At 42.8% G+C, this 16738-nt stretch overlaps 3 protein-coding genes across 4 annotated transcripts in view; all 3 read right to left on the bottom strand.

The window, feature by feature from the left end:
* HECW1 (HECT, C2 and WW domain containing E3 ubiquitin protein ligase 1) overlaps positions 1 to 16738 on the bottom strand; it is a gene marked incomplete at both ends in the record, with an annotated part of 618153 nt that overhangs the window by 460010 nt on the left and 141405 nt on the right. The gene's annotated exons all lie outside the window — the stretch shown is intronic.
* Positions 1580 to 3958, bottom strand: LOC309810321 (germ cell-less protein-like 1). Its single transcript, XM_082632290.1, has one exon. The coding sequence runs from the start codon at positions 3505 to 3507 to the stop codon at positions 1990 to 1992; it is 1518 nt and encodes a 505-aa protein (XP_082488416.1). The 5' UTR covers positions 3508 to 3958; the 3' UTR covers positions 1580 to 1989.
* LOC309810648 (germ cell-less protein-like 1) lies at positions 9774 to 11832 on the bottom strand. The gene has a single exon (XM_082632821.1). It carries the CDS (start codon positions 11699 to 11701, stop codon positions 10184 to 10186), a length of 1518 nt encoding a protein of 505 aa, XP_082488947.1. The 5' UTR covers positions 11702 to 11832; the 3' UTR covers positions 9774 to 10183.

The following is a 16738-nucleotide window of genomic DNA, read 5'->3' as shown; positions in this document are numbered from 1 at the left end:
TATAATTAGTGGGACTTCCCTAGTGACACAGTGGTTAAGAATCTGCCTGCCAATGCAGGGGACACGGGTTCAAGCCCTGGTCTGGGAAGATCCCACATGCCACAGAGCAACTAAGTCCATGAGCCACAACTACTGAGCCTGCACTCTAGAGCCAGCAAGCCACAACTACTGAAGCCTGCACGCCTAGAGCCCATGCTCTGCCACAAGAGAAGCCACTGCAATGAGAAGCCCGCGCACCACAACCAAGAGTAGCCCCTGCTCGCCACAACTAGACAAAAACCACATGCAGCAACAAAGACCCAACACAGCCAGAAATAATAAATCAATCAATAAATAAATAAATTTATTTTTTAAAAAGTATCTAATTAGGGAAGGCCTTTGGGAATGGTGGAGCTAGGGCCTATGAAAATATTTTCCTTCATAAAAGCCATGAGAACACTCACAAATATTCTAAATCAACTTTTCGAGAACTCTGGAAATTAACCAGAACACATAAACAACTCTTACAACTTGACGATAAAAAGACAATAACCCACTTAAAAATGATTAAGTGATTTGAAGAGTTATTTCTCTGAAGACTACATAAAAATGGCCAATAAGTACATGAAATGATGCTCAACATTGCTAGTCATTTAGATAATTCAAATCACAACCACAATGAAATTGCAGTAAACACACCCAGTAAAATGGCTACATTTTTTTAAAAGACAGTAACACATATTAGTGAGGATGTGATGAAACGGGAATCTTCATACACCAGTGGTGGGAATGTAAAATGGTGCAGCCACTTGGGAAAAAAGTCTGGCAATTCCTCAGAAGCCTAAACATAAAGTTACCATATAACACAGCAATTCCATTCCTAGGTATATACACAAAAACTTTTTTTTGAAGTATAGTTGATTTATAATGTTTCAGGTGTACAGTAGAGTGATTTAGTTTTATATATATATATATATATATATATATATATATATATAAAACGTTTACAGTTATATATATATAAAACTTTTTCAGATTCTTTTCCATTATAGGTTATTACAACTATATTCAACTATATTGAATATAGTTCCCTGTGCTATACAGTAGGTCCTTGTTGGTTATCTAGTTTACATATAGTAGCTTACAAAAACTTGTACATGAATATTCACAGCAGCATTATTCACAATAACTAAAAAGTGAAAACAACACAAATGTCCACCAACTGATGACTGGATAAACAAAATGTGGTGTATCTCTACAGTGGAATATTATTAGCCATACAAGGAACAAAGCACAGACATATCTACAACATGAATGAACCTTGAAAAGTTATGCTAAGAGAAAGAAGGCAGACAAAAAGGGACACATATTTGTATGGGTCCATTTATATGAAATGTCCAGAGTAGGCAAATTGATAGAGACAGAAAGTAGATTAGTAGTTACCATGAGCTGGGGGAAAGGAAGATTGAGGAGTGACCTTTAATGGGTATGAGGTTTCCTTCTGAGGTGATGAAATATTCTGGAATTAGTGGTGGTGTTTGTACAACTTTGTGAATATAATAAAAACCACTCAATTGTACAGTTATTTTTTATTTTACTTTAACATTCACTTAATCAAACGAAAGGAAACACATATATTAAGAGAGTTTCACGAAGAGTAGTAGAGTAGGTAGGCTCAGAGTTTCTCTTTAAAGTCAATAGCTCTTTGTCTTCACAGAAATGATGGGCAGGGCGGGGGGTGGTGTCGATGGATCCTAAACCAGCAGGACAGGTTGCCATGTTAACAGCGCAAATGAATTCTCGAGGAGTTTGGGGGGCTTCAAAATTTGTCCTCTTCATACGCTCATGTGAACAGTCTCAAGTATTATGAGCTACAGTTCAACAAAGCCTCTGACAGAATTGGTTACCAGAGATGGGCAAGCCTGGTTGGTCCCACAGAAGGAGCTGGCATCTGGACCAAGCTGGTCGTCCCTGACCCCAGGAAAGAGCTGCTCAGTTCTCTGAGCTGCTTTACAGGGGCAAACGCCCTGGCAAACTCTCCCCTCGCTGGAGGTACAGGAAGTTACAGGCCACATATATGGGGAAAACCACGTCTTGGTTTTCCAGGTTCATTACCTCTAGCTCTTGATTCTGTCTCAGGGAAAGCATCTGGTATTCTGTGTCCTTCCTGAAAACGGCTCTCCCATCCCTGTCCAAGGAGAACAGGCGCAGGCGGAACGCGACCTTTCTCCTCCCGAGGAGACTGACCCCGAAGCTGCGGTACTTTTTCCGTGCGCTGCACCGGCAAATGATGCGCTGCCTGGCGTAGCGCAGCACCAGGTCCCAGAAGAATTTGAAGCCTTCCCACCGCCAGCTGCACAGCTCGTCCCTGTGGAGCTGGCTCCCGCACCGCATGCTTCTCCCCTGGGGGTCGGACACGTAGACGCCCATGGGCCGGACAATTCTGGTCTGCTCAGCCCGGAGGGGGCCAAGGCAATGCTCACTGTACAAGGGACACAACCAAGAGGGAGGGATCAGCGCGTCCTGGTGGATGACGTGTGCTGACATCGGGTCGCACATTATGTAGGCAAGCCGCAGCTGCTGGAACACTGGCACGAAGGCTCTGCCCTGCTCGGTCTCCAGGAAAGGGGTGCCCTCCGAATCCCTCCTGGACCTGGCAAACCATGAGTTGGTGTCAGGCAATAGGGCACTGCGCGGGCCCCTCCATGTCGGCTGCAGCTGCAAGAACACCCACATTTTCAGCACGATGTACACGTTCATCTCCACCCCCATCACAAAGAGCCGTGAAGAGGCAACGACCTCTTTCATCAGATCCAGGCGGACTTCTCGCAATAGCCCCTCACTACACAGGGTCGTCATGTTGTCCAGCAGCCACTGAAGACACACGGTCCTGATGGTCTGGAGTCCGTAGCTTTCAGCAGAGTAGTAGTAGCTGCACACGGTCTGGGCACTGACAGTCTCCTTCATGACCTCCCCGCACCGCTGAATCACCTGGTCCAGCTGCAGCATGCTGGCTGTGGCCAGGATGGCGACGACTCGACCGGGTGGGATGAGAATGGAGCCTCGGTACAGGGAAGCGAAAGCCTCGTGCAGTGCCTCGCCATCAATGTTCTCGTCAGGCATCTGCAACTCTATAGTATCCATGTTTGTCTCCCGCCAAGCGCCACTGAACATGCTAGCAAAGAACCCTGACTGGCACAAGTAGACCCTATGCAAGTTCCACTCCTCCCCCAGTGCGCAGATCCGCACGTCGCTCCCTTCTCCTCTCAGGAAGAGTGCCTCATAAGTGGACCCTGAATGATCTTTAGCACGTTTCCGGCGGGGCTCTTTTGTGAGCGGCCCCCCTGGGCCTGTCTTCCGCTTGCGGCTCCTCTGACGGGCGGCGGGTCTGGCCTTTTCACTCTCCTTCCCTTCCTCTCTCTCTGCCGCTACTGCCTCCTCGGCCTCCTCCATCCCCGCACTGGCACCTGGCTCCTCTGGGGCACGCCCCCACCAGCGCCATGGCATCCGACTGCTTCGTGCTCCCATGGCCTATACCTCAGTGGGGCAGTGGCCAAGCTTCCTCTCCAGGCGCCCTTGCCGCGGGCACGAGCTCAGCCCAGAGTGATGCTGGGTACTATGACGTTTGCTCTAACGGTCTCTCGAGAGGACGACGCCACGCTAAGCCACACCCACTAGGCCCCACCCCGCCGGGTAAGGGCACTCCGTACCAGGGATTCCACTCTGTTTATCTTTCCTTCCTGGGATGATTGCTCTCGGGCTCCCTTCATAGGATGATGGTGGAACAGAGGCCTTTGTGTGCCAAGTTTACCCATTAATTTCAAGAACACAATTCGCTCTTGCCCATCTAAAACAGTTAGTGATTATTCCTTTATGGAGAATTACATCTTGGTCCCAGCCCTGTCCTCTAGGCACCTTAATTTCCATAATTAACTTCTTATTTAGTTAGTTATGTTTAATTAATTTTATTTTTATATTTTTTATTAGTTCCTGCTTTACAACACAGTGAGTCAGTTATACATATACATCTGTTCCCATATCCCTTCCCTCTAGCGTCTCCCTCCCTCCCACTCTCCCTATCCCACCTCTCCAGGAGGTCACAAAGCACCCAGCTGATCTCCCTGTGCTCTGCGGCTGCTTCCCACTAGCTATCTACCTTACGTTTGGTAGTGTATGTATGTCCATGCCTCTCTCTCGCTTTGTCACAGCTTACCCTTCCTCCTCCCCATATCCTCAAGTCCGTTCTCAAGTAGATCTGTGTCTTTATTCCTGTTTTACCCCTAGGTTCTTCATGACATTTGTTTTCTTAAATTCCATATATATGTGTTAGCATACGGTATTTGTCTTTCTCTTTCTGACTTACTTCACTCTGTAGGACAGACTCTAGGTCTATCCACCTCATTACAAACAGCTCCGTTCCGTTTCTTTGTATGGCTGAGTAATATTCCATTGTATATATGTGCCACATCTTCTTTATCCGTTCATCCGATGATGGACACTTAGGTTGTTTCCAGCTCCGGGCTATTGTGAATAGAGCTGCCATGAACGTTTTGGTACATGTCTCACTTTGAATTATGGTTTTCTCAGGGTATATGCCTAGTAGTGGGATTGCTGGGTCATATGGTAGTTCTATGTTTAGTTTTTTAAGGAACCTCCATACTGTTCTCCATCTTTAATGTTACACCATCTTTAATGTGTGGCTCTCTTCCCCAGCTTGCAAGATGGCTGCTGGCACTCCAGCCACCATAACCACATTCCAGATTGAATATGGAGGAAAAGGAAGAGCAAATGCAGCATACCAAATGAGTCGGCTTCCCTTAAAGAGCTTCCCCAGAGGCCCCCACCCAATGACTTCCAAATATATCTCACTGGACTCAGTTATGTCATATAACTACCGTTACCTGCATGGAAGACTGGGAAATAGAGCTTTTAAACTGAGACCATTCCAAAATTAAAACAGAGTTCTATGAGTAAAGAAAAAGGAGAGAGGGGATATCCGTTGACAAAGAGCAGCCTATAACAAAAGTCCTGAGTTGAGTGACAAAGGAGAAGAGCCAAGTCACAAAAATATACAGACGAACATTGTCCTGTGCTGAGTTCTTCCAATGCAAATCAGAAGATTTCAACATGTTTCCAGTAAAGTCCAATAAAAACAATAGCAAGAAAGACCTATATTCCTGGATATCTTGGCAAAATGCTCTAATTCTATTTTTTAAATCCTAAAAGTATCCAAGCAATCAAATCTTAAAAAAAGATTACCTAGAAAGAATATAAATTGAGGCTATCCTCAAACTTATCCACGATCTCCAAAAGTAGAGAATCACAAAATAATCTCTCAAGAGTCTTGGGGCAAAAGTTATTACACAAAAATAATAGTCACAGTCCAAAAACTATCTATAGAAGTGAGAGAAATATACCCCCCAGAAATCAAAAAACTCAGAAAATAGCCACTGAAGAACATGCTTAAACATATGTTTTCCTTCAAAATGTATGAATAGGAAACTCATTCTGCTCATGTTTAAGAATAAATATATTCTGGATAGACCTAGAAGTTATCATATTAAGCGAAGTAAGTCAGACAGCGAAAGACAAATATGATATCACTTATATATGGAATCTACACAAGAAATTGAATTCTTGTGTTTAAAATAACATAAAAGCTCTCAATGGCCAACATTGGGTTAATTTGAGGATCAAATAGAATCACAACTGTAATTGATTATATCACACTGAGTAAATAAAAATCTACTAGGACACAGTGATTTCTCTCCTCCCAAAAGAAGAGAGAAGAAAAAAAGGGAAAGCTCTTTTTCACAGAAGAATGGCAGCTAATAAACGTGGAAGGAATTAGATCATTGGAAACTCACGGATTTGCAGTCCCCAGTGGATAAAGGATTCTGAGAAGGAAACAGTGGAGGATAAAACAACTAAGTGACAAGTTATTGGGAAACAGGAATTTGTCCCTATTATTAATTGTGAAGACCAACTGTAGCTTTTGTTGCAGACATCTGAAGATCACCAGCTTAACAGCAAGTCATCATAAATAAAATTAAAAGACATATTACAACCATATCAAATATGATAGTGTTAATATCTATAATAATAAAGACTTCATACAAATTGGAAAAAGAAGCACCAAGACCTTGCCTGGGGAGGAGGTGTTGGTAAAATACAGGTATAGAGGATTTACAGAAACAGCCTGACTGTCCCTTTGTCCCTTCACTGGAAGTGGATAGGATGGCACCTGCCTGAGTGTCAGTACCCCAGCATCAGACACTTCATAATCTGCGGTATTTTTCCCATGAGGTACGCAGAGGGACCCAGGACCCCAGGCCACTTTCCTTTTGCCTGCTATTCCTAGCCTGCAGCTTCCTGTCCTCGGCTGGAAGAAGTGGAAGGGCAAAGGGAAAAGACTTGTGCCAACCAAGCCTGTTATATTTCACCCAGAAAGAACATCTTTCCCATAAGTCACCCTCAGAGGAGTCACCTGGTCACAATTACCTACAGAGAGACAGCCTCCAGCACCCCTCTTTCCTTGACCAAAGAGCAAAAATAAAATGGATAAATAATAGTACTTGGTACTGAATATTTGGAGATTGGCACCTCACAGACCGTTGGTATATGGCATATGTTGTTACAACTTTTCTGAAAAGCAACTCGTCAGTGTGTTTAAGGAAACCACAATGTACCTCTAGATTAATCAGTTCTGCATTGGGGAATCATTTCTATGGAAATAATGTGAAATGCAATGAATGGTTTATGTACATTGATATTCAGGTCGAGAGACTGTCATTTTGAAATCCACTATTAAAACATTTACAGGGTAAAATGTTAACAACAAAGACACATAAATAAGCAAACTTAGACTCTCCCAACTCTCCCCCATTATTCCATTATCCTTGTACTTTACTCTCTGATAACAGAAGGTGGAGTTTCTGAACCTTTCTTTCTGCCATGCTATTCACTCAAATGGATCTATTGTGGTTCCTTTCAATTTCCTGATTACTAGCTCTGACTCCTTCTCACCTCTTCTCTCCACTTTAGGGAAGCTATCAGAATGTAGAGGGCAACATTACAACTGTAGGACTAAGCACAAGTCTTCTCTGGTTGATTTCTTTATATTTTTGTCTTGAAATAATTATAGATTCATGGAAGATGCAGAGAGTACAGAGAACTTTGTGTGCTCTTTACCTACTTCCCCAATGGGAACTATCCTACACTAGCAAAACAAGGAAATTGACATTGGTACAATCTACAGAGCTTATTCAGATGTCATCAGTTTTACAATGCACTCGTGTGTGTGAAGGTCCGTGTAATTTTATCACATGTATGGATTCGTGTAACTACCACCATGATCACAATATGGAGCTGTCTCATCACCACTAAGATCCCATGTATTGTTCTTTTCTAGTCACATCCATTTCACTGTCATCCTCCCCATCCATAAAAGCTGGCAACCACTAATCTGTTCCCCACTTCTATAATTTTCTTATTTCAAGAATGTTACATAAGTGACATCATACAGAATGTAACACTTTGAGATCGGTTTTTCCCACTGAGCCAAATTCCCTTGAGATTCATCCACGTTGTTCCATGCATTCCTGTTTATTGTTGCATAGTATTTCTGGGTGTGGATGTGCCACAGGTGGTTTAGTTATCAACCTGCTGAACTACATTTGTGTTGCTTGCAGTTTTCAGCTATTACAAATAAAGTTGCTATGAACATTCACATACAGGATTTTGTGTGGACATTGGTTTTTTTTCTCTGGGATAAATGCACGAGTGTAATTGCTGGGTCATATGATAATTAGTTTTAAAAGAAACTGACACACTCCTTTCCACATGGCTGTATTATTATAGGTTCCACCATAAACATATAGTGATCCAAGCTCTCTGCATCTTCACCAGCATTTGCCGTTGTCAATATTCTATTTTATTTTAGCCATTCTGATATGTGCATATTATTATGGTTTTAATTGCTTTTTCCTTAGTGGCTAATGATATTGAACATTTTTTTCATGTTTTAATTTTCCATTATTATATCTTATTTTGTGAAATGTCTGTTCATGACTTTTATCTGTTTTCTATTGGGTTTTTAAAAATTTACCATACAGTTTTATCCGTTTGTTAGTATTCTAGTTATGAATCCTTGGGCAGTTATATAGCTTGCAAATTATCTTCCAGTGATTGGTTATTAAAAGTATATAATTAGTGGGACTTCCCTAGTGACACAGTGGTTAAGAATCTGCCTGCCAATGCAGGGGACACGGGTTCAAGCCCTGGTCTGGGAAGATCCCACATGCCACAGAGCAACTAAGTCCATGAGCCACAACTACTGAGCCTGCACTCTAGAGCCAGCAAGCCACAACTACTGAAGCCTGCACGCCTAGAGCCCATGCTCTGCCACAAGAGAAGCCACTGCAATGAGAAGCCCGCGCACCACAACCAAGAGTAGCCCCTGCTCGCCACAACTAGACAAAAACCACATGCAGCAACAAAGACCCAACACAGCCAGAAATAATAAATCAATCAATAAATAAATAAATTTATTTTTTAAAAAGTATCTAATTAGGGAAGGCCTTTGGGAATGGTGGAGCTAGGGCCTATGAAAATATTTTCCTTCATAAAAGCCATGAGAACACTCACAAATATTCTAAATCAACTTTTCGAGAACTCTGGAAATTAACCAGAACACATAAACAACTCTTACAACTTGACGATAAAAAGACAATAACCCACTTAAAAATGATTAAGTGATTTGAAGAGTTATTTCTCTGAAGACTACATAAAAATGGCCAATAAGTACATGAAATGATGCTCAACATTGCTAGTCATTTAGATAATTCAAATCACAACCACAATGAAATTGCAGTAAACACACCCAGTAAAATGGCTACATTTTTTTAAAAGACAGTAACACATATTAGTGAGGATGTGATGAAACGGGAATCTTCATACACCAGTGGTGGGAATGTAAAATGGTGCAGCCACTTGGGAAAAAAGTCTGGCAATTCCTCAGAAGCCTAAACATAAAGTTACCATATAACACAGCAATTCCATTCCTAGGTATATACACAAAAACTTTTTTTTGAAGTATAGTTGATTTATAATGTTTCAGGTGTACAGTAGAGTGATGTAGTTTTATATATATATATATATATATATATATATATATATATATATATATATATAAAACGTTTACAGTTATATATATATAAAACTTTTTCAGATTCTTTTCCATTATAGGTTATTACAACTATATTCAACTATATTGAATATAGTTCCCTGTGCTATACAGTAGGTCCTTGTTGGTTATCTAGTTTACATATAGTAGCTTACAAAAACTTGTACATGAATATTCACAGCAGCATTATTCACAATAACTAAAAAGTGAAAACAACACAAATGTCCACCAACTGATGACTGGATAAACAAAATGTGGTGTATCTCTACAGTGGAATATTATTAGCCATACAAGGAACAAAGCACAGACATATCTACAACATGAATGAACCTTGAAAAGTTATGCTAAGAGAAAGAAGGCAGACAAAAAGGGACACATATTTGTATGGGTCCATTTATATGAAATGTCCAGAGTAGGCAAATTGATAGAGACAGAAAGTAGATTAGTAGTTACCATGAGCTGGGGGAAAGGAAGATTGAGGAGTGACCTTTAATGGGTATGAGGTTTCCTTCTGAGGTGATGAAATATTCTGGAATTAGTGGTGGTGTTTGTACAACTTTGTGAATATAATAAAAACCACTCAATTGTACAGTTATTTTTTATTTTACTTTAACATTCACTTAATCAAACGAAAGGAAACACATATATTAAGAGAGTTTCACGAAGAGTAGTAGAGTAGGTAGGCTCAGAGTTTCTCTTTAAAGTCAATAGCTCTTTGTCTTCACAGAAATGATGGGCAGGGCGGGGGGTGGTGTCGATGGATCCTAAACCAGCAGGACAGGTTGCCATGTTAACAGCGCAAATGAATTCTCGAGGAGTTTGGGGGGCTTCAAAATTTGTCCTCTTCATACGCTCATGTGAACAGTCTCAAGTATTATGAGCTACAGTTCAACAAAGCCTCTGACAGAATTGGTTACCAGAGATGGGCAAGCCTGGTTGGTCCCACAGAAGGAGCTGGCATCTGGACCAAGCTGGTCGTCCCTGACCCCAGGAAAGAGCTGCTCAGTTCTCTGAGCTGCTTTACAGGGGCAAACGCCCTGGCAAACTCTCCCCTCGCTGGAGGTACAGGAAGTTACAGGCCACATATATGGGGAAAACCACGTCTTGGTTTTCCAGGTTCATTACCTCTAGCTCTTGATTCTGTCTCAGGGAAAGCATCTGGTATTCTGTGTCCTTCCTGAAAACGGCTCTCCCATCCCTGTCCAAGGAGAACAGGCGCAGGCGGAACGCGACCTTTCTCCTCCCGAGGAGACTGACCCCGAAGCTGCGGTACTTTTTCCGTGCGCTGCACCGGCAAATGATGCGCTGCCTGGCGTAGCGCAGCACCAGGTCCCAGAAGAATTTGAAGCCTTCCCACCGCCAGCTGCACAGCTCGTCCCTGTGGAGCTGGCTCCCGCACCGCATGCTTCTCCCCTGGGGGTCGGACACGTAGACGCCCATGGGCCGGACAATTCTGGTCTGCTCAGCCCGGAGGGGGCCAAGGCAATGCTCACTGTACAAGGGACACAACCAAGAGGGAGGGATCAGCGCGTCCTGGTGGATGACGTGTGCTGACATCGGGTCGCACATTATGTAGGCAAGCCGCAGCTGCTGGAACACTGGCACGAAGGCTCTGCCCTGCTCGGTCTCCAGGAAAGGGGTGCCCTCCGAATCCCTCCTGGACCTGGCAAACCATGAGTTGGTGTCAGGCAATAGGGCACTGCGCGGGCCCCTCCATGTCGGCTGCAGCTGCAAGAACACCCACATTTTCAGCACGATGTACACGTTCATCTCCACCCCCATCACAAAGAGCCGTGAAGAGGCAACGACCTCTTTCATCAGATCCAGGCGGACTTCTCGCAATAGCCCCTCACTACACAGGGTCGTCATGTTGTCCAGCAGCCACTGAAGACACACGGTCCTGATGGTCTGGAGTCCGTAGCTTTCAGCAGAGTAGTAGTAGCTGCACACGGTCTGGGCACTGACAGTCTCCTTCATGACCTCCCCGCACCGCTGAATCACCTGGTCCAGCTGCAGCATGCTGGCTGTGGCCAGGATGGCGACGACTCGACCGGGTGGGATGAGAATGGAGCCTCGGTACAGGGAAGCGAAAGCCTCGTGCAGTGCCTCGCCATCAATGTTCTCGTCAGGCATCTGCAACTCTATAGTATCCATGTTTGTCTCCCGCCAAGCGCCACTGAACATGCTAGCAAAGAACCCTGACTGGCACAAGTAGACCCTATGCAAGTTCCACTCCTCCCCCAGTGCGCAGATCCGCACGTCGCTCCCTTCTCCTCTCAGGAAGAGTGCCTCATAAGTGGACCCTGAATGATCTTTAGCACGTTTCCGGCGGGGCTCTTTTGTGAGCGGCCCCCCTGGGCCTGTCTTCCGCTTGCGGCTCCTCTGACGGGCGGCGGGTCTGGCCTTTTCACTCTCCTTCCCTTCCTCTCTCTCTGCCGCTACTGCCTCCTCGGCCTCCTCCATCCCCGCACTGGCACCTGGCTCCTCTGGGGCACGCCCCCACCAGCGCCATGGCATCCGACTGCTTCGTGCTCCCATGGCCTATACCTCAGTGGGGCAGTGGCCAAGCTTCCTCTCCAGGCGCCCTTGCCGCGGGCACGAGCTCAGCCCAGAGTGATGCTGGGTACTATGACGTTTGCTCTAACGGTCTCTCGAGAGGACGACGCCACGCTAAGCCACACCCACTAGGCCCCACCCCGCCGGGTAAGGGCACTCCGTACCAGGGATTCCACTCTGTTTATCTTTCCTTCCTGGGATGATTGCTTTCGGGCTCCCTTCATAGGATGATGGTGGAACAGAGGCCTTTGTGTGCCAAGTTTACCCATTAATTTCAAGAACACAATTCGCTCTTGCCCATCTAAAACAGTTAGTGATTATTCCTTTATGGAGAATTACATCTTGGTCCCAGCCCTGTCCTCTAGGCACCTTAATTTCCATAATTAACTTCTTAGTTAGTTAGTTATGTTTAATTAATTTTATTTTTATATTTTTTATTAGTTCCTGCTTTACAACACAGTGAGTCAGTTATACATATACATCTGTTCCCATATCCCTTCCCTCTAGCGTCTCCCTCCCTCCCACTCTCCCTATCCCACCTCTCCAGGAGGTCACAAAGCACCCAGCTGATCTCCCTGTGCTCTGCGGCTGCTTCCCACTAGCTATCTACCTTACGTTTGGTAGTGTATGTATGTCCATGCCTCTCTCTCGCTTTGTCACAGCTTACCCTTCCTCCTCCCCATATCCTCAAGTCCGTTCTCAAGTAGATCTGTGTCTTTATTCCTGTTTTACCCCTAGGTTCTTCATGACATTTGTTTTCTTAAATTCCATATATATGTGTTAGCATACGGTATTTGTCTTTCTCTTTCTGACTTACTTCACTCTGTAGGACAGACTCTAGGTCTATCCACCTCATTACAAACAGCTCCGTTCCGTTTCTTTGTATGGCTGAGTAATATTCCATTGTATATATGTGCCACATCTTCTTTATCCGTTCATCCGATGATGGACACTTAGGTTGTTTCCAGCTCCGGGCTATTGTGAATAGAGCTGCAATGAACGTTTTGGTACATGTCTCACTTTGAATTATGGTTTTCTCAGGGTATATGCCTAGTAGTGGGATTGCTGGGTCATATGGTAGTTCTATGTTTAGTTTTTTAAGGAACCTCCATACTGTTCTCCATCTTTAATGTTACACCATCTTTAATGTGTGGCTCTCTTCCCCAGCTTGCAAGATGGCTGCTGGCACTCCAGCCACCATAACCACATTCCAGATTGAATATGGAGGAAAAGGAAGAGCAAATGCAGCATACCAAATGAGTCGGCTTCCCTTAAAGAGCTTCCCCAGAGGCCCCCACCCAATGACTTCCAAATATATCTCACTGGACTCAGTTATGTCATATAACTACTGTTACCTGCATGGAAGACTGGGAAATAGAGCTTTTAAACTGAGACCATTCCAAAATTAAAACAGAGTTCTATGAGTAAAGAAAAAGGAGAGAGGGGATATCCGTTGACAAAGAGCAGCCTATAACAAAAGTCCTGAGATGAATGACAAAGGAGAAGAGCCAAGTCACAAAAATATACAGACGAACATTGTCCTGTGCTGAGTTCTTCCAATGCAAATCAGAAGATTTCAACATGTTTCCAGTAAAGTCCAATAAAAACAATAGCAAGAAAGACCTATATTCCTGGATATCTTGGCAAAATGCTCTAATTCTATTTTTTAAATCCTAAAAGTATCCAAGCAATCAAATTTTAAAAAAAGATTACCTAGAAAGAATATAAATTGAGGCTATCCTCAAACTTATCCACGATCTCCAAAAGTAGAGAATCACAAAATAATCTCTCAAGAGTCTTGGGGCAAAAGTTATTACACAAAATTAATAGTCACAGTCCAAAAACTGTCTATAGAAGTGAGAGAAATATACCCCCCAGAAATAAAAAAACTCAGAAAATAGCCACTGAAGAACTTGCTTAAACATATGTTTTCCTTCCAAATCTATGACTAGGAAACTCATTCTGTTCATGTTTAAGAATAAATATATTCTGGATAGACCTAGATGAAGTAAGTCAGACAGCGAAAGACAAATATGATATCACTTATATATGGAATCTACACAAGAAATTGAATTCTTGTGTTTAAAATAACATAAAAGCTCTCAATGGCCAACATTGGGTTAATGTGAGGATCAAATAGAATCACAACTGTAATTGATTATATCACACTGAGTAAATAAAAATCTACTAGGACACAGTGATTTCTCTCCTCCCAAAAGAAGAGAGAAGAAAAAAAGGGAAAGCTCTTTTTTCACAGAAGAATGGCAGCTAATAAACGTGGAAAGAATTAGATCATTGGAAAGTCACAGATTTGCAGTCTCCGGTGGATAACGGATTCTGAGAAGGAAACAGTGGAGGATAAAACAACTAAGTGACAGGTTATTGGGAAACAGGAATTTGTCCCTATTATTAATTGTGAAGACCAACTGTAGCTTTTGTTGCAGACATCTGAAGATCACCAGCTTAATCAGCAAGTCATCATAAATAAAATTAAAAGACATATTACAACCACATCAAATATGATAGAGTTAATATCTATAATAATAAAGACTTCATACAAATTGGAAAAAGAAGCACCAAGACCTTGCCTGGGGAGGAGGTGTTGGTAAAATACAGGTATAGAGGATTTACAGAAACAGCCTGACTGTCCCTTTGTCCCTTCACTGGAAGTGGATAGGATGGCACCTGCCTGAGTGTCAGAACCCCAGCATCAGACACTTCATAATCTGCGGTATTTTTCCCATGAGGTATGCAGAGGGACCCAGGACCCCAGGCCACTTTCCTTTTGCCTGCTATTCCTAGCCTGCAGCTTCCTGTCCTCGGCTGGAAGAAGTGGAAGGGCAAAGGGAAAAGACTTGTGCCAACCGAGCCTGTTATTTTTCATCCAGAAAAAAACATCTTTCCCAGAAGTCACCCTCAGAGGAGTCACCTGGTCACAACTACCTGCAGAGAGACAGCCTCCAGCACCCCTCTTTCCTTGACAAAAGAGCAAAAATAAAACGGATAAATCATAGTACTTGGTACTGAATATTTGGAGATTGGCACCTCACAGACCGTCGGTATATGGCATATGTTGTTACAACTTTTCTGAAAAGCAACTCTTCAGTGCGTTTCAGGAAACCTCAGTGTACCTCTAGATTCATCAGTTCTGCTTTGGGGAATCATTTCTATGGAAATAATGTGAAATGCAACGAATGGTTTATGTACATTGATATTCAGGTCGAGAGACTGTCATTTTGAAATCCACTATTAAAACATTTACAGGGTAAAATGTTAACAACAAAGACACATAAATAAGCAAACTTAGACTCTCCCAACTCTCCCCCATTATTCCATTATCCTTGTACTTTACTCTCTGATAACAGAAGGTGGAGTTTCTGAACCTTTCTTTCTGCCATGCTGTTCACTCAAATGGATCTATTGTGGTTCCTTTCAATTTCCTGATTACTAGCTCTGACTCCTTCTCACCTCTTCTCTCCACTTTAGGGAAGCTATCAGAATGTAGAGGGCAACATTACAACTGTAGGACTAAGCACAAGTCTTCTCTGGTTGATTTCTTTATATTTTTGTCTTGAAATAATTATAGATTCATGGAAGATGCAGAGAGTACAGAGAACTTTGTGTGCTCTTTACCTACTTCCCCAATGGGAACTATCCTACACTAGCAAAACAAGGAAATTGACATTGGTACAATCTACAGAGCTTATTCAGATGTCATCAGTTTTACAATGCACTCGTGTGTGTGAAGGTCCGTGTAATTTTATCACATGTATGGATTCGTGTAACTACCACCATGATCACAATATGGAGCTGTCTCATCACCACTAAGATCCCATGTATTGTTCTTTTGTAGTCACATCCATTTCCCTGTCATCCTCCCCATCCATAAAAGCTGGCAACCACTAATCTGTTCCCCACTTCTATAATTTTGTTATTTCAAAAATGTTACATAAATGACATCATACATAATGTAACACTCTGAGATTGGTTTTTCCCACTGAGCCAAATTCCCTTGAGATTCATCCACGTTGTTACATGCATTCCTTTTTATTGTTGCATAGTATTTCTGGGTATGGATGTGCCACAGTTGGTTTAGTTATCAACCTGCTGAACTACATTTGTGTTGCTTGCAGTTTTCAGCTATTACAAATAAAGTTGCTATGAACATTCACATACAGGATTTTGTGTGGACATTGGTTTTTGTTTCTCTGGGATAAATGCACGAGTGTAATTGCTGGGTCATATGATAATTAGTTTTAAAAGAAACTGACACACTCCTTTCCACATGGCTGTATTATTATAGGTTCCACCATAAACATATAGTGATCCAAACTCTCTGCATCTTCACCAGCATTTGCCGTTGTCAATATTCTATTTTATTTTAGCCATTCTGATATGTGCATATTATTATGGTTTTAATTGCTTTTTCCTTAGTGGCTAATGATATTGAACATTTTGTTCATGTTTTAATTTTCCATTATTATATCTTATTTTGTGAAATGTCTGTTCATGACTTTTATCTGTTTTCTATTGGGTTTTTAAAAATTTACCATACAGTTTTATCCGTTTGTTAGTATTCTAGTTATGAATCCTTGGGCAGTTATATAGCTTGCAAATTATCTTCCAGTGATTGGTTATTAAAAGTATATAATTAGTGGGACTTCCCTAGTGACACAGTGGTTAAGAATCTGCCTGCCAATGCAGGGGACACGGGTTCAAGCCCTGGTCTGGGAAGATCCCACATGCCACAGAGCAACTAAGTCCATGAGCCACAACTACTGAGCCTGCACTCTGGAGCCAGCAAGCCACAACTACTGAAGCCTGCACGCCTAGAGCCCATGCTCTGCCACAAGAGAAGCCACTGCAATGAGAAGCCCGCGCACCACAACCAAGAGTAGCCCCTGCTCGCCACAACTAGACAAAAACCACATGCAGCAACAAAGACCCAACACAGCCAGAAATAATAAATCAATCAATAAATAAATTTATTTTTCAAAAAGTATCTAATTAGGGAAGGCC

Source organism: Mesoplodon mirus (genome assembly GCF_964341445.2).
Source record: "Mesoplodon mirus genome assembly, chromosome: 9".
Taxonomy (NCBI): Eukaryota; Metazoa; Chordata; class Mammalia; order Artiodactyla; family Ziphiidae; genus Mesoplodon; species Mesoplodon mirus.
The sequence above is the reverse complement of the archived record's forward strand: the minus strand, read 5'-3'. Positions and strand labels throughout refer to the sequence as shown.

Excerpts from the sequence above, each read along its gene's own strand:
- LOC309810321 (XM_082632290.1), bottom strand. The coding sequence starts at position 3,507 with ATGGGAGCACGAAGCAGTCGGATGCCATGGCGCTGGTGGGGGCGTGCC.
- LOC309810648 (XM_082632821.1), bottom strand. The coding sequence starts at position 11,701 with ATGGGAGCACGAAGCAGTCGGATGCCATGGCGCTGGTGGGGGCGTGCC.